Source organism: Rattus norvegicus, chromosome 2 (assembly GCF_036323735.1).
Source record: "Rattus norvegicus strain BN/NHsdMcwi chromosome 2, GRCr8, whole genome shotgun sequence".
Lineage (NCBI taxonomy): Eukaryota > Metazoa > Chordata > Mammalia > Rodentia > Muridae > Rattus > Rattus norvegicus.
The window spans coordinates 230,173,176-230,195,547 of NC_086020.1; the positions used below are offsets into that span (position 1 = coordinate 230,173,176).

At 42.1% G+C, this 22,372-nt stretch overlaps 1 protein-coding gene across 7 annotated transcripts in view; it reads right to left on the reverse strand.

The window, feature by feature from the left end:
* Nucleotides 1-537: 537 nt before the first annotated feature.
* Nucleotides 538-22,372, reverse strand: part of Rap1gds1 (Rap1 GTPase-GDP dissociation stimulator 1) — a 144,843-nt gene continuing 123,008 nt past the window's right edge. For 3 of the 7 annotated variants that reach the window (NM_001107728.2, NM_001415062.1, XM_039102477.2), the window contains 7 exon segments: nt 538-2,384; nt 6,044-6,172; nt 10,177-10,303; nt 18,939-19,078; nt 19,789-19,914; nt 21,087-21,221; nt 22,217-22,348. In NM_001107728.2, coding sequence (NP_001101198.2) covers nt 2,257-2,384; nt 6,044-6,172; nt 10,177-10,303; nt 18,939-19,078; nt 19,789-19,914; nt 21,087-21,221; nt 22,217-22,348 — 917 coding nt within the window. In that variant the 3' untranslated portion in view covers nt 538-2,256. 7 annotated transcript variants of the gene reach the window in all.

Sequence of the window (22,372 nt, forward strand, 5' to 3'; positions counted from 1 at the left end):
GATGAAAGGTCATCCAGTCTGCATTTGTCCACTCACTGCCTGGGTTTAGCAGTGAGGTTCCTAATTTGAGGCCTCGGTGACTAAGTGCACAGCTGGATTGTGACTGGTTTTGTCAGAGCCAGCAGCTCCCATCAGTCTGAACTGATTGCCGGTAGTCTAGTTACAAGGTCCCATCTTTCGAGTCTATGATCTTGGGATGTTTCTGAGGGTTTTTTTGTTTGTTTGTTTCTTTTGTTTTTGTTTTTTCTTTGTTTTCTTACTGAAAAGCAGTACAGAAAAAAAGAAATCTCTAAGTGTTTTGTTTTTATTTTGAAAGATCTGGAAGTAGAACTATCTACTAAATCCCAGCTATCAGTCAGTCTATCTGGACATTGTTTGACGACTGTCTGTAACTTTGAGCATGCCATCAGCAACACACTGTATCAATTAGGAGTGAATCCTGATCTTGAAAATGAAGATGTAGACAAAACACACACACACACACACACACACACACACACACACACACACACACACCAAAAAACCAAGTAATTCCACTGTAGTTTCATATACTATTTATTTATTAAGTTATTAATATGGACAGTATTATGCAACATCAGTCCACTTATCCAGCCCAGGAGAAAGACAATAAAGAACTCGTTCCTACAGTGAGTGTAGCACAGGCGCTCACCAAAGTTCCCTTATTTGGACATCAGAGGGAATTGTCAGTCGGGTTTTTACTTAAATTAGGTAGATCTTTCTTGAATTTAAAAGTGTGAAAAGCAAAGTCTGACTTAGAGAATGCAGAGATGCATGTATCTCCTGTTGGGGAGGAAGGAGCTGGTCCCCTCTCAGCAGCCCTCTCACTGCCCTCCATTCCTGTAACAGAGCCCAGCCTCCCTTGGACACCAGCAGGGCTCAAACTTGGGTGTGAGGAGGCAGGCGGCTCACAGGGAATCCCGATTCATTTATAAAGATTGTGTGTCAAAGCTCTAAAAACTCACGTGGTGGTGGTAAGTGGCAGTGATGAGCACACTACATTTTGCCAAGAAGAGTCTTTACATCGAGTCCCGGCTTACAGCCGGGAGATTATTGTGGTTCTCAGTGGGAAAGTGGAGGTGAAGAACTCTAACAGTGATTGCTATGAGGCCATCTGCAGAATGTACTGGACTGGCTACTATGGCTTTTAAAACCGGCCTTCCTTTCTTTAGTGTAGGCTAGCTTACGTCGTGTTTCCTCTTACGTTCATCGGGAATTAGCACATTGAAAAGGAGCGTGAAAGACGAAGCCCCCCCGTTTTCACCCTGAATGATGAAAACCAGAGGGAAAAAAAAAGTCCGTTCTGCACCAAACAAGCCATCCTCAGGTTTCCTTCACTGAACAAATGCCAAGGACGTTGCAGAGACACACGTTGACAATGCTGGCTACTGATGAAGGTTTAGACGTTAACTACAAACAAATCGGAATCTGAAGTACAGGCAGGATCCAAAGTGGTTCAGTGTGCTAGGGTTTAACTCCTTCCTACATTCTGCTGACACTGAAAACCACGTTCCAGCCCTGGGCCTCTGTACCGCTGTCAGTTAAACATGGAACGAGGAGCTCCAGGAAGGTTTGTCACGGTGTCTGGCAAGCTGCCTATACAGCTCAGAGGAAAAAAAAAAAAAAAAAAAAAAAAGGGAGAAATCGCAGGGAAAGAATGAGTGCTAAAGCTGTTCAACTCTAGGTGTTACCGGGCCTGACGTTGGTAGGAGACTAATGAAGGAGCAGCCACACAGTTCTTTTGATCACCGTGCTTTCCCAGCACCAAAAAATAAACCAGAAACCAAAACAACAACAAAAACAAAAACCACGGTGCTACTCTGAGCATTCGGTTTCACCTTTAAATAAGCTGGACAGACCCTGCTGCAGTCTTTGATTCTAAGTTACCAGTACATTATTATGTAGGTTACTGCGTGTGAGGAGCAAGTCAGCATGTAGCATCAAGTCTACGTCATCATGGGAGTACGACATGCACATTCTACTTAATGGAGCTCAGGCATCGGGAATGCAGGGTCTAACAGTTATGGCTGGAGACTGGCTTGGACGGTCAGGTTCACATTAACTATGGGTTTAGAAATCTTATTAGGCAGGTACCTACGGCGGTTCTTCCATTGGTACTGGAACATTACACGCATGCACAGGTGACGTAGTAGAGAATGGAGTCTCAGGAGCGGCTGCATGGAGAACAGTGGGGGAGTCGGAGCTGGGATGATGCCTGGTGCCAGGAAGGGGCAGTTCTCAGCTTTGCACTGTAAGTCTCTGCTCTGTGAGCGAGGCCTGTTGGGCAACACTTTTGTTCTCATGACTTCGAAGTTTGGATACAACATCTAGGAAGGCCAAGTCTTGTACTTCCTTGTGTAGTGCTTCTGGAAGAGAACAGCAAGAGGATAGAGGATGCTCACATTCCCGCGGGACGGACGGGACGGTCTGTCTGCTAGGCTGCTCTCATCTTACCACACACTCTACCCAAGACACAGATCTGACTGTTCTACTAGAACTAGGGATAACGCAGGAAGGAACCCCAGCAGTACCCAGCAAGGTCTTTTTCGGGAGTGCACTGTTATTTATAAAGACTTTTTATTAGATTCTACAGTCCACAGTGCTTTAGAATAAGAAGATACAGTTAAACACAGCTCATTACCATAACCTTAACACGCAATCTACAACTTAACCCTCCTTATCTGTTCAAACAAAAACCTGCTTTACTAACACCTGTTAGATTTTGTGACAGATGGAAGGTTTTTTTTTTTTTAACTTCCTATACTTTGAGTAAATTCTGTCAAAGTCACCTCCTTTCTAGTTCCTAGCCTGCCTTTTCTTACACATTTAGCCTTAACCGTAAGAGAGTGCAGGACTCCTAGTATGACCAAGAGTCTATTGGGAAGAAAGGGGTCTGATGCGTTTAACACAATCCGTGCTCCTCAGCTGCTGGGGTTTTACATTTTATCTGCATTGTTTACATGTGTGTTTTGAGCGTGCTTGTGCACACACACAGAGCATGTGTTGTGGTCAGAAGACAATCTGTGGTAGTCGATTCTCTCCTTCAACCATGTGGATCCCAAGAACTACACTCAGGCTTTCACGAAGGCTTTGGTGCCCTTACCCACGGAGCCTTCTCCTTGGTTCTTGATGTGTTAATTTTGGCATGTCCAATATCAAACACGAATACTAATCTTTTATTAGAAACAAAGAAATCCATCATAAAGTCACATAGAATCTTTTTTTTTTTCTCTTTTTGGAGACACGGTTTCTCTATACAGTCCTGGCTGTCCTAGAGCTCACTATGTAAACCAGTCAGACTCATCCTTAAACGTGTTGGAATTAAAGGTGTATAGGACCATGTATGGCAAGCCACATAAAATCTTAAGACCTCAAGTTTACAAAATCTTGAAAAAGAACAAACCAGAAGCCTCTCCTTCCTTGACTTTAGTGTAGTTCTGTTACAGAGACAGACAGAGATGAACAAAAGAGAGAGAAGAAATAAATTCTCACATATAGTCAAATGATTTGATAAGGGTATCAAGACTGGTCAGAAAGGGCAAGGCTTTTCCACAAACAGGTTGTCATACATAAAAGACAGAAGTTGATGCCCTGCCTCACACACAAACTTAGATTTTATTCCTGGCAACAAACAGAGCAATGAATTTCATCAAACAATGGTGCTTCAACAAAACAAAAAAGCTTTTATATATCAAAGACCCGTAAAAACAAAGTTAAAAAGATTGTCAGTGGAAGGAGGGATATTTATAAACAGATCTGATAGAAGGTTAACGGCCAGAACCTATGAAGGAACTGTACAACATTCACAGCAACTCCCACTGTGCACACGAAAAGATCCCCAGCATCACTGACGACAGCAGAAAGGCGACTCACAGCAGTCAGCTTTCAGTCGCTGGAGTGGTAACTTCAAAGTAAATGGGGTTTGTTGGGATTCTGGGAAATGGGAACCCACGCGTGTGACTGGCAGAAACCACCTTGGGGAAACAGTACTACAGCTCTGCAAAGTAGTGAACAGGTTTCTCACGGGGCCCCTCATCCCCACTGCTTTGTCTGCTTTCAAAGAACTGAAACAGACTTGAGTGGTTTTTACGCCAGTGTTAGGTGGCTTCACTCTAAAGGCCAGGCAGAAATAAGACACGAATGCCCGTCATGGAGGGAATCATATTGTCACGTACACACATGGTGGGACATAACATTGCAACGAGTGTTTTATTATTCAACTTACACGACATAAGCCTGTAATAACACAAATATAACAAGGACAAGGACAAGCTGAACACAGAATTGCAGCAGCCAGAGGCAAGGAGGACAGGGACACCAGGGAGCTCCTGCTGGATGGATACAGGACCGGTCCTGGGGAAGGGAAAACAGTGTGGCGACAGATGGTGGTGAAGAAGCAACGTGAACATATTTATTGCTCCTGAACAGAACGCTGATAAAGGGTTGGTAGGGCACAGCTATGCTTCTCTATAGTTAATTACAGTTAACCTCCACAGAAAGCTCTGAACATGTTCCACATGACTGAAAACAATTTCGGGAAGAAAGGGGAACCCAGCAAAGCAGCAAATGGGAATTTCAGGGCCAAAACAACTATGTTAGAAAGCTGAAAAACCTGGTGCAGTTAACACTGGGATAAAAGGACCTGAGGAAATGATTGCTAAACTCTAAGATAAGGCAACGTAGGTTATCATCTGAGCAACAGATAAAAATGAAATAGAAAAGATAAAGCCTACAGCGATACCACTAAAGATCTCACATCCGAGCCATGGAGACCTTGGACAAGAAGGAAAAACAGGGCAGACCTTTAAAGAGTCGTAAGTAATAATAGTTAAAGACTATTTAGTAAGAGACCTGTGGATTGTAAAAGCTGAAAAACTTCAAACAGGATAAACTCAAATAGGTTTTAAGACACTTTTTAAAAAAAATTGAAATAGAGATATGGAAGAGAAACAGAACAGAGTGGATTTCTTATTAGAAACCATCAAAGGAACATGGCTTTCTTGTGTAGACAGAAAAGAACTAGGAACAAAAACCGCTTGACTATAGAAATTTTTTTGTATGAATGAAGGGGGTTAATAAAGTACATTCTTAAAAGAGGAAAAACAGTGAACTTTTTGCTAGCACATAACTTTAGAATGGCGGGGGGTAGTTATCTAAGTAGGAAGAAATAACTGCATTAAATATAAGTGGTGCATGCATACCAATGAACAGAACTGGCAGAGTGGATTATGAAATGACTCCGTAAAGACTACCTACCGGACACCTCAAACTTATCAACACCGTAGACTGAGGTAGAGAGAAAGAAAAGTCATGATAATACTACTCAAAAATAAGTAGGACTAACTAGATTAACACCGCATAAATCAGACGTCAGAGCAAGGAAGTCAGCAGAGACTGAGAGGGCCGTTACACTGGGACAGAAGAGCCACTCTAGCAAGAAACTGCAGCAGCCCTAGAGTCCTGTGTACCTACCAACACTGCTTTACGTCACTGTAAGAAAAAGTTGATACAGCTATGAGGACCAACATACAGATGTAACATTCTGAGGGGGGTGGGCTTCAACAGTTCTCTTTCAACAACTACCACCACTCAGGAAATCAGCAAGAAATCAATGATTTCTTGAAAGAAGTCTTCAGCTAATACTACAGCATATGGTACCAAAACTTGTTCTTGACATAAAAAATATATCTTGTCATTAATAAACACATTTGACTTTTGCAGTTATTTACTTTTTTGCTGTAGTTTATGACAGCTCTCTTATGGAAGAACGGTTTTGGTTTAAGTGTAGAGACGACTCAGCAGTCAGGAGCACATTTGGCTCCTGTAAGACACAAGACTGAGTGTGGTTCTCACAACCCAAATGTGGCAGCTCAGAGCTGCCTGTGATGACAGCTTCAGGTATCCGACCCCCATTCTGCCCTCTGAGGCAAAGTTCCTGTATCCTCTTTCAAACTAACTTCTTTTTAAACCTGAAGTCACCATTTATTATACACTTAACATCTGATGGAAGACGGAGGAGCCTTACCAGAGCCCATGAGAGCACAGATCAGAACCATGGAGTTATACTTGATTTCCGGGGCACTTCTCTCATCTGCTAGCAGTCGGTGTAGGATCTGGACAAGCTGAGCACTTGCGAGATCTTTCTCCGCAGGACCTTTAACAGGAAACAGAGCATGTCATAGCCGTTGCTAAACACTCCTTCTCTTCTGCACACTACTCACAGGGAGCGTCCCAAGGACTGCTGAGAATCTCTTAGAAAAGGGTCGGGGGTGGGGCAAGAAAAAAGGTTTAGATTCTGGGTTAAGTGGCTTTAAAACAACAACAACAACCCCCTCCCCTGACTTGTAACTGTTTTTCCTTCTCCGTTGTTTTTAGAGACAGGGTTTCTTTGAACTGTACTGTCCCGTGCTTTCCCGTTTCTCAAGGATGCTAATGCAAGATATGATATTTTGTTATATTTTTCTTTATAGTTGTTAATATTGTTTATATTTTTGACATCTGGGCTGGGATATATTGTGTAGAGGTTTTTCTCTGATCAAGCCTGGGCTGTCTCAGTCTGTAGACCAGGCTACCTTTGAACTCAGAGATCTGCCTGCCTTCTGAGTGCTGGGATTAAAGACGTGCGCCTGTGTTTTGACCTTGATCTCACCAGAAAATCAACTTCAGAAAAGGCAAGACAAAGCAAAATGAACAATAAACAAAAAACTAAACAAGACAATAATAAATTCAGACATATACAAGGAAAAAAAGAAATGTGTCAAAAACCTCCCAAGGAATCTGGGATACATGCAAGAAATCAAACTTGAGAGCATGAAGGCAGGAGGAGCCGAGACAGGGAACTTTTACCCAATGGAGCATCGACCTGATCAGAGAGGAAGCATGGAACAAAATACAGTTCAAGCCCTGGAAGGAAATGACTACGTCCAACCAGTCATTTCTTAAAACTGACGAGAAAAGACAGTTCAAGGCAAACTCATATTAAGGCAATTCATGACAACCGAGCCACCACTGTAGAAGATTCCTAAAGGGGTGTGTACAGAAGACGTGCCAGGAACACACATATCTCAAGAGAGGAACAGACGAACAGAGAGCCAAGGGGGAATCAATTGCACCCAACCCAACCCACTGCTGGCAGTAACAATGGAGGGCAATCCGTCACCTGAGAGACAGCAGACTCTCAAATGCGTCTTCCACAATTCACCAGTGACAAGTCTCAGACCAAGTGGATTCAAAAAAGATGATGTGTTGTCTCCAAGGTGCACAGGTGCAGGTGCACAGGTGCATAGGTGCACAGGTACACATACAGCAGAGGACTCCCAGGTGTGGACTCGGTCAGAAAAGATGTACCTAACCTTAGAGGTACTTGTGGCCTCAGGGAGTGGGAGGTATGGAGGGCTGAGGGCATCCTTTTGGAGACGGAGGTGGGATGTGGAACATTTAGAGGGTGGACTGGAAGGGGGATTAAAGTCTGGTGTGTAAGAAAAGATTAAAGAAAAAAAAAACAACAAACAATGTATAAACACAGAGGGTCAAAGGATGTGTAAGTCTACCAAGCCAACAGCTGTAAGCAAGCTGGCAAAAGGGACAGAGATTAGGATTAATCCTGTGGAAGGTGTAATAGCTAGGGCAAAGGGAGTCGGGGGTAGATAGTTTCCGTATGGCATGTCCCAAAATAGCAGGGATGGCACCTACTTCCTCTTCCTTCTTCCCTGAAGCTAGCTAGACTGTGCAGGTTTGCTTGCCCCACGTCCCTGGGAGAAGGGTGGATTCCAGTTCTGCTCCCTTCCTTGCAGAGGGGGCTGCTTTCTCTCTTGCATTCACCGTGAATAAAATCTGGCTTTAACTGGCAGAGAACAAACCTGCCCTTGCAGGTTAGTAGACTACAGCTCTGGGCGCTCAGGAAGGAACGTGGGCAAGGGTCCATCAAGAAGACAGAGTCTAGGAACTAAGTCTTGGTGCTTTGAATTTCAACACACACACGAGGAAGGCACAAAGGACCCCACGCGTCCCACACAAACCAGCAAAGATGCCTCACAGCTACATTTTGCACCACAGACCAACTGGATATCCCACCCAACTGGTAAGAAATACGCATACGTTTTTCTTAGTGCCATATGGAATCTTTTCTAAAGCCGATCATGCTATAGACCCTCAAACATGCCTTAACAGATACCCCAAAGCAACAGCCACAGAACACTAACCAAACAAAAACGTCTGAAATAATTCCTGTCTTAGTAGGCCACAGTAAGCAAAATTAGACATCATCAACAAGAGAAACATCAGAGGCTATACAAATAGTCATACAAAAAATTACACAATTAAATGAACAGTAGTCCTTGAAGAAACAAAATTCCTACAATCTTATTAAATAACAGTGTTATCTCCATCATGACATCTGCGACACAGTGAAGGTATATTAAAAAGAAAAGGCTGTAGATGTAAACAGACAGACAGACAGACAGACAGACAGACACACACACACACAAGCAAGATCTTACAGTTCTAGCAAACCAAAGAGGTCACCAACTCAACATATGGTGGAAAATAATATTAGGGAAGAAGCTAACGAAAAGACTGAAAGAACAATGAGTGGACACAACCAACCAAAGACCTGGCTCCCTGGAGGAAGGGCAGATGTTTGAAAAACCCTTAGCTAAACTAAAACAAAAGCCCAAATTAATAGGATTAGAGATGAAAAAAGAGTTGTTAAAACACATGCCTACAAAATCCGTAAGACCATTTGGGGGCACTTTGAATACTTAGATTCGAAAAGGTAGAAAACCAGATGAGATGGATAGATTTCTAACTCAGTGACCCACCAACATTAAACCGTTCAACTGTAATGAGACTGAAGCAGTAAATGAAGAACAGGCAGCTGACTTCTCCAAGCTTGGAAGCAAGATCTCATGCAGCACTTCTCAAACTAGGATCACCTTGACACCCAAACTAGATACAAACATAAGAACAGTACAGACCAAGTGCTCTGATAAACACACAACCAAAACTTCTCAACCAAGTATTTGCAAACCGAATCCTAGAATACATTAAGGTGATTAGGAACCACAAATAATTTGGTTTCATTCCAGGGTTGCAAGGCTTGGTGAACATACGAAAAACCAATACACACATGAATAGAAAAGGACTTAAGGACATCGTGATAGACAAAGAAAAGGTATATGAGAACATTCAACATCCCTTCATGATAGACGTACTCAAGAAACTAGGAACAGACAGAACATACCTTACCATATTACAGGCTACATACTATAATCATAGCTAAGGTGTTACACTAACTTTGCAAAAAAGCAGGACGCCTGTCCTGTTAAGAATCCAGACCTCTTTCCACTCTTGTTTAATACAGCACTCAAAGTCTTAGTGAAGTAGGAGAAAAATCTAAAAAGGGATACGAATAGGAAAGAAGAGAACATGATTCTATACTTAAAGGACGTATGGGTAGGGTGTGCTGTAAAGCAGTTCTAGGTCTTACCCAAAGGTTCTGTGGCTCTAATATACCATCCCTGGCTGATGGATCAGGGTCTGGTTAATGAGCCAAAAGGTTGTGTCTTGGCTTCTCGTGGATAATTTTGTCTACATGGATACTGTATATTACACAGCCACCAATAAGCACAGACAGGAACCAACAGTTCCATTTAACTCTGCTTTGTGGGAACTCCTGAACACCCACAGACAAGACACGGGTGAGAGTGCAGATGAAGGCAGTACTGTGAAATGACAGAAAAACACCTACAGAGGTTGGTAACAGGCACACGGGGATCGAACACAGGGCCTTATGCGTGCTAGGCAAGTACTCTGCCAACTGAGCTAAAAGCCCAGTTCCAGACTCCTGTTGTGATATAGTCCAGGTATCATTTGAATTATCCATAAACCCTGTGAAAATGTGTTATGTATGTTCTAAGTAAAATAACCACTTAACAGTTGAGCCTTAGAGTGCTGATTTAAAAATGTCACACAAAGTGTAGCCACTTGAACACCTGTGGTAGCAACTTACACAATTCCCACAGACTCAGATATAAGAACACACTGGCAAAATACTCCCACAGTATTCCAAGGCTCTCTTTGATTTCAATCCCACTCCCAGGCTTCCTCTATCTGAAGGTAAGAACAGGGAAGAAGTAAGTCTGTCGGCCAGGTACTCACCCAATTCCAAAGCTGCAATTAGTGCCAACGCGACGAGAGCCTCATTCTGCATTATCACATGCTCACTAGTTGCCATGGTAACTAGATGCTTGATGCCACCGCTCTGTACAATGGTTTTAATTACATCCTACAATAAATAAATATCACAGCATTACCAACCTTAATTCTACACAAAGGGAGATGGCGTTCCCATCAGTCAACTCATTGTTGAGTGGATATGTGTGACAGTGTCCTGTAAGGCATCACTGCATTTTAACCGTACACTAAAGAAAAGCTTTTAGCTTTAAATAAATTCTTCAAAACACGACAACTTAAATTGCCTAAGTGAAAAAGACCATTTCACTTCCTACCAAGGAAGGCCTAAAAGCTACTGAATCTAAAGAACGAAAAGTACCATTTCATTTCCCCCACTTCCCCAAAGCAGGACTCTAGGAACTCTGGGTAAAGGTCTTTTTTTTTTTAAATAATTTAAAAAAACATTTTAAAATTATCTTTTACTCCTTTGTTTGACTTGACAAATTTGAGAAAATTGCATGTCAAAAAAACTGAGAGCAGGAGAAAGGCCTTCCCCAGGAAAGAACACACCAACTGGTTGTCCAATACCATACAATCAGTCCTGAAAACACACACATACACACACACACACACACACACACACACACACACACACACACACACACGTGTGCACACACAGTATTAGTGAGAAACAAGGTCATGAATTTGAAAGAGAGGAAGGGTATATGGGAGTGTTTGGAGGGAAGGGAATAAAAGATTTTAATTGCAGAAAAAAATAGTGCATATACATTTATTTTTCACACACACACACACACACACACACACACACACACACACACACACACAAAACCAACAACAAAACCTAAATAGAACCTTCGCCACAATTTCTTAGTGTGACACTAAGGGAGAGGCAGTGGGAGTTCTAGTGTAGTTAAGTCCTAATATCAACACTGACCTTGGCAGAGCACACTCCGAGCCTGTGTTTCTGTCAAGTGGCTCTGGCTGCAACATGATTTATCTTCCATATGTTTTGTGGTTATTATACGAAGTTATCATATAAAAGGACATGTAAGATATATGATAAAAGGTCAGGTGCAGTTACAGTTCTTCCTAGGAACTAGTTTGTCTTCACCCTGCTACAAATTTTGTGAGCTTGTAACTCTTACGTTCATAGCAATTTCATGGAAAATCTAAATTTCAGAATACTTTACTTCCTGTTAGCTTCAATTATATATACATCTAACTGTAATTATGAGTACTTTTATAATTTTCTGAACTATTTAAAATGGCTTCCTTTATGTTTCTATCGCACATAAAATTTTAAATCAACCCTTTATAGAAAATATCACTGCTTTGAGCCCAACGATCACAAGTGGCATTTAAGAATTACATTTTTTTTATGGGCAGCTGTGCTCTGGCGGCTGCTAAGTCTTTCCCCTTTAACCTGCTTTAAAATTGTATTTATTGTTTATTGTGTTTGTGCATGTGAGTGCAAGTGTGGTACGGAGGTCCGAGGACAATCCTGGGAATTCTCCCTAACACTGTGTGGGATCTGAGATAAACTCAGGGACCCAGACTTGCCATAAGCCCCACTGCCCACTAAGCCACCTCACGCGTTCCAGAAATGGTGCTTTAAACCCTTTTCTAACTTCCTAAGTATTACCTACTTGTTAACAAGGTAAGGGTTTATTAGAATGTTGGATTTAATTTTTAAAATCACTCAAGAGTTTCATAGAACTTTCAGAGGATCTTACTGACTAAAGACCAGAAAACATTAGCAGACTCATGTGATTCCCAAAGAAGGTCTGTGATTTCTTTCTTTCTCTTTTTAAATCAATAGTGCGCTGTGGCAGAATAACAGGAAATGAATGACTGACTGAACGAACAAAGGAATGGATGAATCTTGTAATGAGAAACAGTCTCTGAGGCCAAGCATGTAGTCCAAGCAAGTCACCTCTCATCAGAATGGGTGTCTGAGCATTTTCTTTTTCTTTTTTCTTTTTTTTTTTCTTTTTTTCGGAGCTGGGGACCGAACCCAGGGCCTTGCGTTTGCTAGGCAAGTGCTCTACCACTGAGCTAAATCCCCAACCCCCATTTTCTTTTCCAAATGTCTGTCATCTCTGCAACTACTTTAACAAATGTTTACTCAATGGCTTCTCCATTGAGTATGGCTGGCTCAATGGCTGGCTTTCCTGATAGAATATGGTAAGAACTTAGAGACACAGCTCATTTTCACCCTGCAGAGGATTCTCTGAGCAAGATACCGTCTCCAGTTGATAAATGAAAAGTGCGATTTGTCCAAGTCAGACTGGGGCTAGGCTTGGGGAAAGCAAAGGTTCAAATCCAGGAAGTCAGTGTCCAGACCCTTGCTCCAAACCAAATATGGACAAAGCAAATGTACACTTGCTGTGTTCACTGTGCTACAGCCAGCTGCTTTACATGGTCCAAAGAGGCTTCACAAACCTATTTAGGGCTATGTTTTAACTTCAAGACTCCCCCTGCCCCCCGAAATAAAGACTACTACCACCATTTCTGAAGCCAAGACGGTCCAAAAAATATAACTTAAATGATAATTCTCCAAAAAAATAAATCCAGCTATTCAGTTAGCTTCTCTTAAACATTTCAATCGCAATGGTTGAACTAAGTAAGGAGTCTTATGTGAACCCTGGAGATCAGCAAAGTCTCTAGACGTTTTAGATATAGAAAAGCCTGTCTGAATGGGCTTTTTTAAAAGACCTAATAACCAGGGAACATTACACTTTTCAAGCGCGAAGCAGCATGCCTACTTGGTAGGTGGGCGACTTAGCCTCTACTTCTTCCGTTTTCGCTCCCTGCCGTTGGAAAGAATGAACTCACCTAATGGTATGAGTGCAGGAAGCCACTGCACATGGCTGAGGTGACTAATCATGGGGAGACCTGTGAGTCAGTGGAGACTTCTGGAGAGCTAAATCTTAGGACAGAATTCAGAACAGCTCTGAAAGAAATACAATATTCCCAAGTATGACGCCACTGGTCAGTGTGAACGCACATGAACTCTGCCCTGTGCTGGGCTGCTCACAGGCCTGCCAGCCCTGGAAACATCTGTCAGACATAGCATCAGTGGACATGACCACAGGAGTCCGGAGTACAAAATTTTACATTTGACTGGACAAGACGGATTTGAAAACGGAATATTAATGCTAAATCTGACCTGAGAATCTCTGAACTCCTCACTGAAGTTCATGGCTCCTTCCTAGGATCTTCATGGACAGAGACCTCTTGATGGGTGGTGGCCTCCCTTGCCATCCCATGACTGAATATCCCAACTTCAGAGCTTTCCCCAATTACTGAACACAGTTATTCAAGGGCATGGCTGGGAGAAGACTCAAAGGGGCAGACTTCCAAGCAAATAGCACGCAGCTGTTGGGCGAGCTGTCCTTTGACATAGTTGTTCACAAATGCCACACCGCATGTGGCATAGGGTCTTTTAACAGCAATTGAAGACAGGGAATGAGGCGGACTACAAAGGCTGCTGCCTCACCTGTATCCACAGCCCACAAACACTAGCACGACAGCAGCTTAAAAACCACTGAAAGACACTATCACAAGGTGAGCACCAAATGGAGTATTCACACTGCTGACAGGCTACCCCACACATCCTACTTACCCAACTCTGTGAGGTCCATGAAGAGTGTAAAAGAGTTACACCACCTCCCACTAACAAGCAAGAGACACAAGGTGCTTCATTCTGCCACTGTTTGCTTGTTTTATGCCTGTGGTCAACAGACAGGGTCCCCATCCTTAGGAAACAGGCACCTCCATTCACAGAGCTATGCCAAACATAATGGGGTGGGGGTGCTAGACCATTACTAAATGGTTTGGGAGTCCACCGTTGTTCTGCTGCCTTGGTTGAGCTCTCAAGCAGATAAGACTTTCTTTGGGAGAAAGGGAAGAATACGCTTTTGTCCAAACGAGCAACTACTGACAACTGACTTGAATGCCATATGAACCGGGAATCAAAAATGAGTGCCGGGCAATGAACATGGGCATGGGGTTGGAAGCATCTGAAGAGGAAAGGATTTGTGAGTGGAGATCTGCTCTTCTTTAAGGCCCCAGCTACACCTCTAACCGAGTACTCTGTGACAGAGGCGTTTACTGCATTGTTGACTCGTCACAAGTCCTGTCTGCAGAGACTAAACCCAACAGCAACCCACAGCTGAGCCATAGCTGGACACCTCACGGAGTTAAACAAACGCTCAACCTCCGGACTCCTGCACCGCGGACCCACGGCAAGAAAGGGAGCTCTTTTAGTGTAGCCTTTGGTCAGACTGTGGTTTCTTCACACGGCTACATGATCAATCAAACAGATCAGAAAATCCATAGGGAAGCAAAAGAGGCCTGGAAGGGCAATCCTTAAACAGAGCTACAGTGGATCATGCTACCCTCACCTTCCCGATGCACACTTCAAAGCTACAGAAACTCAAATTTCACGATGATGGCACAGAGTAGATGCTGACAAACACAACACGATACCGAGAAACAAGCCTCTGCGTTCACAGACGACTCCTCACTGACATAGGCATCGAAGTGAACACCGAGAGAGAGAGAGTCTTCAGCAAACGGTATTGGGAAAACTATTTACAAGCAATACTTGTGATTTCTTCCCACATGAAGATTAATTTAACAGGAGGGCAGGGGGCAAAGGCCTAAATATAGTATCCCAAACTATGAAAATACTAGAAGACAACACAGAACAAATTCTAAAGCACTGAGCTATGCACAGAACAGGTGGTTTTTGTTTCCTCCAAAGCACAGGAAACCAAAGCAAAACCAGAGAAATGGAACTAAAATCAGAAAAATGTTTTTGCACGCCAAAACAGATCAATGGCAGAGCAGGCAAAGACTCTCCACAGCAAGACAAGGTTAACATTCAGAATATGTAAGTATTTAAAAATGCTCATTCCAAATCGCCCAATTAAAAAATGGCAAACGGTATGAACTGATAATCTCAAAATCAAATAGCCAATAGGTTTACAGAATAAAGGACATTCATTAGCTCTGAAGGAGACTCATGTCAACATTGCGGACGCCTTTTCACTAGTGACTACCAAAGGATACGGAGAAAAGGAGAGTGAATTTTCATTAACGTTCTCATATGCCATCAGTGGAACCACAACTAAGTACAGCCGCCAAGGAGAGCACTGCAGAGGTCTCTCAAGAACTTAAGCATGGAAACAGCAAATAATTTGGGTATCCCATTCCTAGGCACACACACAATGGAGTCAGATGCCCCTTAGTGGGCTTACAGGAAAAGTTGAATCATTGGGTATCCCAATGCAGGTAGAAATAATAGTTTCTTTACTCTACCGCACGGTGGTGTTAATGAGGGTACTTGTCTGGAGTTGACAATTACTGTTTATATTTAATGAATAACCAGTGAGGAGCCCAAAAGTTTTAGACACATGATAAAAAAAATGGGTATATAAATTATACCAACTAACTAGTACCTACTATATACAAATTAAAGTTCTACCTACTAGACCATAAATATGTATGATTATGTTAATAAAATATTTAAAAATGTTTAAAGGAAATGCTAACTGCCCTGATATATTACCCAATGTGTGTGTATAAAATTATCACATTGTAACCTGCATAACTCACGATTAATAATTTATAGGTTTGGAACAAGCTCACACAGCTATTAAGTGGTAGTGCATGGATTCAAACCAGCACTCTCTCATTCATAATGTACACAAGCACCTGCCAAGTCCCAAGTCCTAGGTTTATAAGGTAGCAGCTGTCTCTATGGAACTAGCCCCACATCTGGTATTCAGAACTGCAGGCTTTGTCTAAGGCCTTTCGCTCTTTTCAGTCTTTTGTATACGTAATAATTTGATGTGGGCTTGTTTAATTTCAAGTAGCCCAGGCTGGTTTTGAGTTGTGATCCTTCTGTTCTCAGCCTCCCAAGTCCACGGCATATAGTGGAATGCCCATCTATGCCTGGCTGGACGGGGTATTTAACACACCTTTTCTGACTTTAGATCCACTTCTAACCAATATTAAGAACAAAAGATGGAAACATTTTTGCTTAATTTTGGTCAGTTAATGAACAAAAGCATTAATAACCGCCTCAGATTTACAAGGATTTGGAGAAGTGCGAGGCCTTGGGAAACTAGTGGTTCTTTGTTCAAATAAGGAGTTATGTGAGATTCTGAGTGCTTGTGAGAAAACTCCAAGGAACCAAGGTAATCCTGTACCTTTAGCTTCTTCTAGATACAGAATTGCTCTGGGGATGTGTTTCTGTGCTCCTCCCAGAGAGAGTTTACGTCAGCTGTTATAATTCATATGCCTCTACAGAAAAACATGTTTTTGCCTCTTCTGGTGTATCCCCATGATTGTAAACTTGATTTGGGTGACTCTTCTTATCCGTCAGAGTATACATCATCTGATGTTCTGAATACAGCTGGCCACTGCATGAGACTTTACCCAGCCTCCTTTTAAGGCCCCATTCTCTAGGTTTATACCTCCAACTAGAACAGTAAACAGTTCTTAATGAAACCTTGTAATCCCTCACTCCTGCCAATTGACAAAAAGGCAACAGTTCTATAAAAAAGGAGATAACTAACAATTGAGAAAACTCTGCAGGCAATGTATTCATTGTTATATTATTTCAAAATTTTATTCTAAAGCTTTTCCCAAATTATGGTCAGTATATAGTTTGGAGATGCAACTTCAAAAACAAACTCTTGGACAAGTTAATCAGTTATTAGAGGATTATAGGGGGTTTATTAAAAAATGTTTGAATGCATGCTGTTAACCATAAAATAACAAAAGGGGACACATTATTTCTGTAATTAAGCCTACATAAAACCCTGTATCTGTCCATCTGTTCTTTTTTCAGACAGGGCTCACTATGGAGCCCTGGCAGAGGTAGGCTATGTAAATCCAGCTGACATAAAGCTTAAGAGATGCCCCTGTTTCTGCCTGCTGTGTATTACCACACCCAGTCTTTAATAGCCATGATCTTGGTTTGGATCTCATGTAATGACTATGCTTCAAATGCCGACTACAGACATGTGGAAACAAATGTTTCTACGGCTCTTGAGCAGCTTATTTTCAAACGTAGGAAGAAGACACATCACACACTAGCTGGCTTTGTGTGTCAACTTGACACAAGCATCATTAGAGAGGAGGAGCCTCAGTTGGGAAAATGCCTCCATGAGAACCAGCAGTAAGGCATTTTCTCAATTAGTGATCAATGGGGGAGGGCCCAGCCCATGGTGGGTGGTGCCATCCCTGGGCTGGAGTTCTGGGATCTCTAAGGAAGCAAGCTGAGCAAGCCAAGAGGAACAGCAAGCCAGTAAACAGCACCTCTCTGTGGCCTCTGCATCAGATCCTGTTTGAGATCCTGTCCTGACTCCTCCCCTGATGGACTATGGAAGTGCAAGGCAAATAAACCCCTTTTATTCCCAACCTGCTTTTTGTTCATGGTGTTTTGTTGCTGCAATAGAAGCCCTCAACTGAGACAACATGTAAGGCGAAAAATAGAACCATGTATATTGAATTGTAAACCTAAATTATGTGACCAACTCCTATATAGTTACAAGTTCTTTTCTGTTACATGTGCACACACATGGGTATACACGTCTCCAAAGATACAGGCCACATATTTTCATCTTTCCAAGAACCTACATGCAGATGGATATTTAATGGGCACTTAAAAATGTTTTTTTTTTTTTTAATTTGGGGGGATGATGTCAGACGAAGTAAAGAGGTACCTATGACAAATAAAATGCATAAAACATTTTAATATTTAAATTTTAACTCAGTAGTATAGCATGTAAAAGTTTTGGTTCCTAAATATGGTTGTTTTAAAAGTTGGTATGACTTTTCCCATGTACAACAAGTTTGGGGTTTAGTCATGTGGATTTTCGTTTGTTTCTCTTTTTCCCTTGCTACCAAATAGAACAGAAGTTTATCGGAGTTCCACAGTCATATATAACATAGCTGAAAAAATGATGGTTTGTATGAACTCTGAACTATTGGTGGGGAATCTCCTGAGGCAAAGACAGCTAAGGACAAACCCTCTAGGACAGTTTGGCAAAGTGGCCTAGAACACAGAACTGAGGGAAAGTGAACTGCTCTTCTGTGCTTTGTCACGTGACTGGCACGGCCCTAACTGGTACCACGCATAAAACTCAGACCTACTTAAAGAAGTATCACTAGTACACATAGAGGGCTGCTGATTCTACTGCCTTCCCTCTGTCTGAAAAGAAAAATGCAAAACGGCTGGGGATGCAGCTCAGTGGTAGAGTCCCTCCTAAAATACCCAGATCTGATTTAGTCCCCCGTAGTGTTGGAGGGAAGCGTGTGGCAGACATACTTTTCTGGAGAATCTAACCCAGATACTTTACCTGGCATATAATTCATCTTAATTCCAACAATACCCCCTGTGCACGCTCTCCAATAGATCTACCCTTGCTGTTTCCTATTAAATCTCCGACATCTGGGTCAAGCATATCCAAGTCTTTGCCCGGAAAAGTCCTTCTTCACTTCCTCCCAGCTCCTACCGCCAAAGCCTTACTTTTAAGTGTGACGTAACGGAATGAAAGGAAAGCACCAGTCTTTATTTCCTGCTGTTCCTGGAGATCAGCATATCTGTAGAGAATCCATGAGCGGGTGAGCATGAGGAGAGGCTCTACAGTGCTGGCCTCCACAGTGACCAATCTGATGCTGGTCAGCGGACGGCATCGTCTGGGACTCACTTTTGATTTACTGTGTCGTATGAGAGCGGACAGCAGTCTGTTTGACTCGCCCATCACACCGGCATGATCTTTGGCTTCACACCACTCAACCAAGCGCTCCACCAACTTAGCGTTCTTTCCCAGTTGCTCAGCAGCTTCTGCTGTAGGAAACAAGGCAAACCAAAGACAGACCGAATCACCGACAGGCCGTCAGCTGACGTGAAAGCAGTTCTCAAAACAGTGCGACACTTCTATAAAAGCAATTACTGCAAGCGGTCCTCGCCTGGTGGGCTATTTAGCTTATCCGATAACATTACAGGCTTCGCACAGACGCCAGAACATGTAACTTCATATCAGGGGTAAGCCTAACAGTCTGGTAATGCTCTGGCAGACTGAAACAAAGGGTTTTCCAAAGGACTCCAAACAATCAGGACAGAGAAGGATTAAGAATTTGAAAAAACATAAAAACAACAAACAAACCAGGCTACTCCTAGACACTTTTTTATTGTGTCCTCAAATAGAAAATATAAGATAAATCTGTAAAAATTTTGACTATCCCTGTACTAAAATATGGTTTTCAAGACAAGACAAACATGGGGAGGAAATGTCTAAGCACAAAGGGTGCTTAGGGGCCGGTAACAGATCAACACACACAGGACTTAGATATTAATAATAATATACAACATGATTTTTACTCAAAATCATTTAGCATAAAAATTAAGTCTAAAATTAATCTCTTTTAAACTCTCCTTTTCCATTTACTTTTACCAGTCCATAGTTCTGACAACGAGAAAATCAAGACCCTTTAAAGCTAAGGACACGTAAGTCAGAACACTGCACCAAGAACGTGACTTGGAAACCATTTCTTTACCTTGTGCATCTATTAACATTCTTAGCGTTCCCAGGAGTTTGAACTGAACTGGGGGCATTTCAGATTTAAGGAACTTCAAAACCGTCTCTGTGACCCCGGCTGATAACATCTTTGCTTTATTTACAACTAGAAAGAAAAAGAGACTATGGTTAAAATGGTGTTAACACTCTCGAGGAACATTCATTCAACACACATCTGGTACTTACTGGCGTTAAGGCCCCATTTTATAACTTCTATTTGGAAATGCTAAGGGTGGGGCTGTTGGGCATGTTGGGTTATGCCAGCAGTTAGAACGTGGGATGTTGAGGCAAGAGAATCAGAAATTCAAGGTCCTTATAATCTACATATTGAATTTGAGACTAACTTGGGATACAGCCTGTCTCAACTCCCCTGCCCAAGGTGTGTGTGGGGCACAAATAAAACATGAGATTGGGTATATGCAAGTAAGTATCCTGTTTACAGGAACATAGCAGTCATAATTCATTCTAGGTTTTTTAAACACAATTTTAAAGCATTTAATTAGAAAATGTGTAAAATAAATCTGAAAATGTTTACATTTTGTAAAATACTCATGCACTCACTCTAGTGCTTTTCTTTATTGCCGTATTTGAGTCAACTGTACTAATACAAATGTGACAGACATTATTAGACGCTGATGATATGCAAACAAATCAGAACCATTTCAATTGGGGCTTCCTGTCACTACACTGATTTGTCAGAAGTTTAAGTTTCGACAGGGGAATAAAAGAATTAAACAGCAATCATCTGCATGGTTTTCCCCATGGCTCAAAACTGTTGATCCAAAGATACATCAAGGCCCTTTTCAAAACTATGTATCTGCTTATGGGATGAAAAAAAAAATCAAAAAAGAGCCCCCGACCTTTATACTGATTCTTTAGTGGACTCTGTTCATATATGTCATATCTGACTTCACCTGAACATATCTAAGAATGTTTACGCATGTCATTAAAGAAAATCGAGGCGCTCATAAACGTGATAAATTCTTCTAGCTGTCTTATGAGATCGGTTTGTATTGTCGCAGAAAACACATTTTAACATATGGTCTCCATTTCTTAGCCAGGAACAAGATGAGTAATTTAAAGACTCTTCCTAGCCCCTCCTCTCCCTTTAAGACACCCACGTGGCCCCGGCAATCCTGGAACTCACTAATTACATAAGACTGACCATTCAACCACTCTGCCTTCCAAGGGCTGGGACTAAAGGCAGGTACCACACAGCAGGCTCTCCCCCTTGTGCTGCCAGGGAGGTCCATGAGCCACACAAATGCTGCTGCTTACCTGGAATGGCTAGGTTCCTGAGGGCGCTCAGTGCTGCATGCTGTACCGTCACGTTCCCGTCTTCTACGTGTCTGTCCAGCAAATCCATGAGTTTTTCTACAATCCCATTGTCTACCATATGAATACAATTCCCATCTACGCAAAACAAAGGCAAATTTCCTCCTTCGTTAAAAAAAAGTGTCTAAGTATCCTATGGCACTAACTCTTTTACACTCTCCACTGACCCACACCAGGCCTTTACCAAAGAACTATTGTTCTTCTAAAGAGAAGGGAAGACAAAGTAAGTCAGCCATGATCGTCTGTAAGGTCAAACGTTCCTGAAGCAAAACCTTAAGTCTGAAATATTCGGGTAATGACAAATATGACCCTGGGAGTAGAACCTGAAACTGAATTTATGTGGTCAACCAGTCACAGTGAGGATGCACTAAAAATACCATCTAAACGAATTTTAGGATACATGCATCAACTGTACAGGAAACTGATACATTTCATGTTTGGGAGCTGGCCTTCTGGCCAAGACACTGCCTAATGCCTATATAAATATTCCGAAACCTGAGAAAATCTAACACTTTACGTCTCAAGCATATTGGACTAAGGGGCACTCAACCTGTGATATATGAATAGTTTACAGTGGAATCAAATTGAACTAGAAACACAGTCCATATTTTCTAGACATAGTAAGAGTTCTGAGATTAGCTATCAAGAGTATCAGATTTCACAAGGTCCAGTGCCTTTGAAAGATTATTAAACTAAATACTGCACACCCACAGGATTATTGATATGTAAGTACAGATGTAAGGAAATAACGCAATAACACAAAAGTGAATACTCAGATTATTACAGCCAAGATAACGTAACTGGGGAAGGATCCCACTAGATGGATATGCTCAAGGTCCCTAAACCTGAAGCACCGAGTATTCAAAACCACCACACGATCACGGATCTTTCTACATCAGAATTCAGATTGCTATACAAAATATGTCATATATTAGTAAGTCAGTAAAGACTTCTAAAGGACTGAGGAAACAACACGTAGACATTTCTGAACGCAGCACTGTTGATGTGACAGATAAGCAGACACTTAAGAAATGCAGAACGTCTCATCCACATGGAGTAACTAATGTGCATACCATTCCTGGCAAAATTTGCAATGGCCAATGCCCCAGCAAGCTGCAGCTGCTGGCTATTCGATGGAATCCAAGAGAGCACCCTTTGGAACACACTGCCTTTTCCTCCTTCAAAAAGTTTCTGCATGGATTCATCTGCAGGGAAATGAAACAAATCGT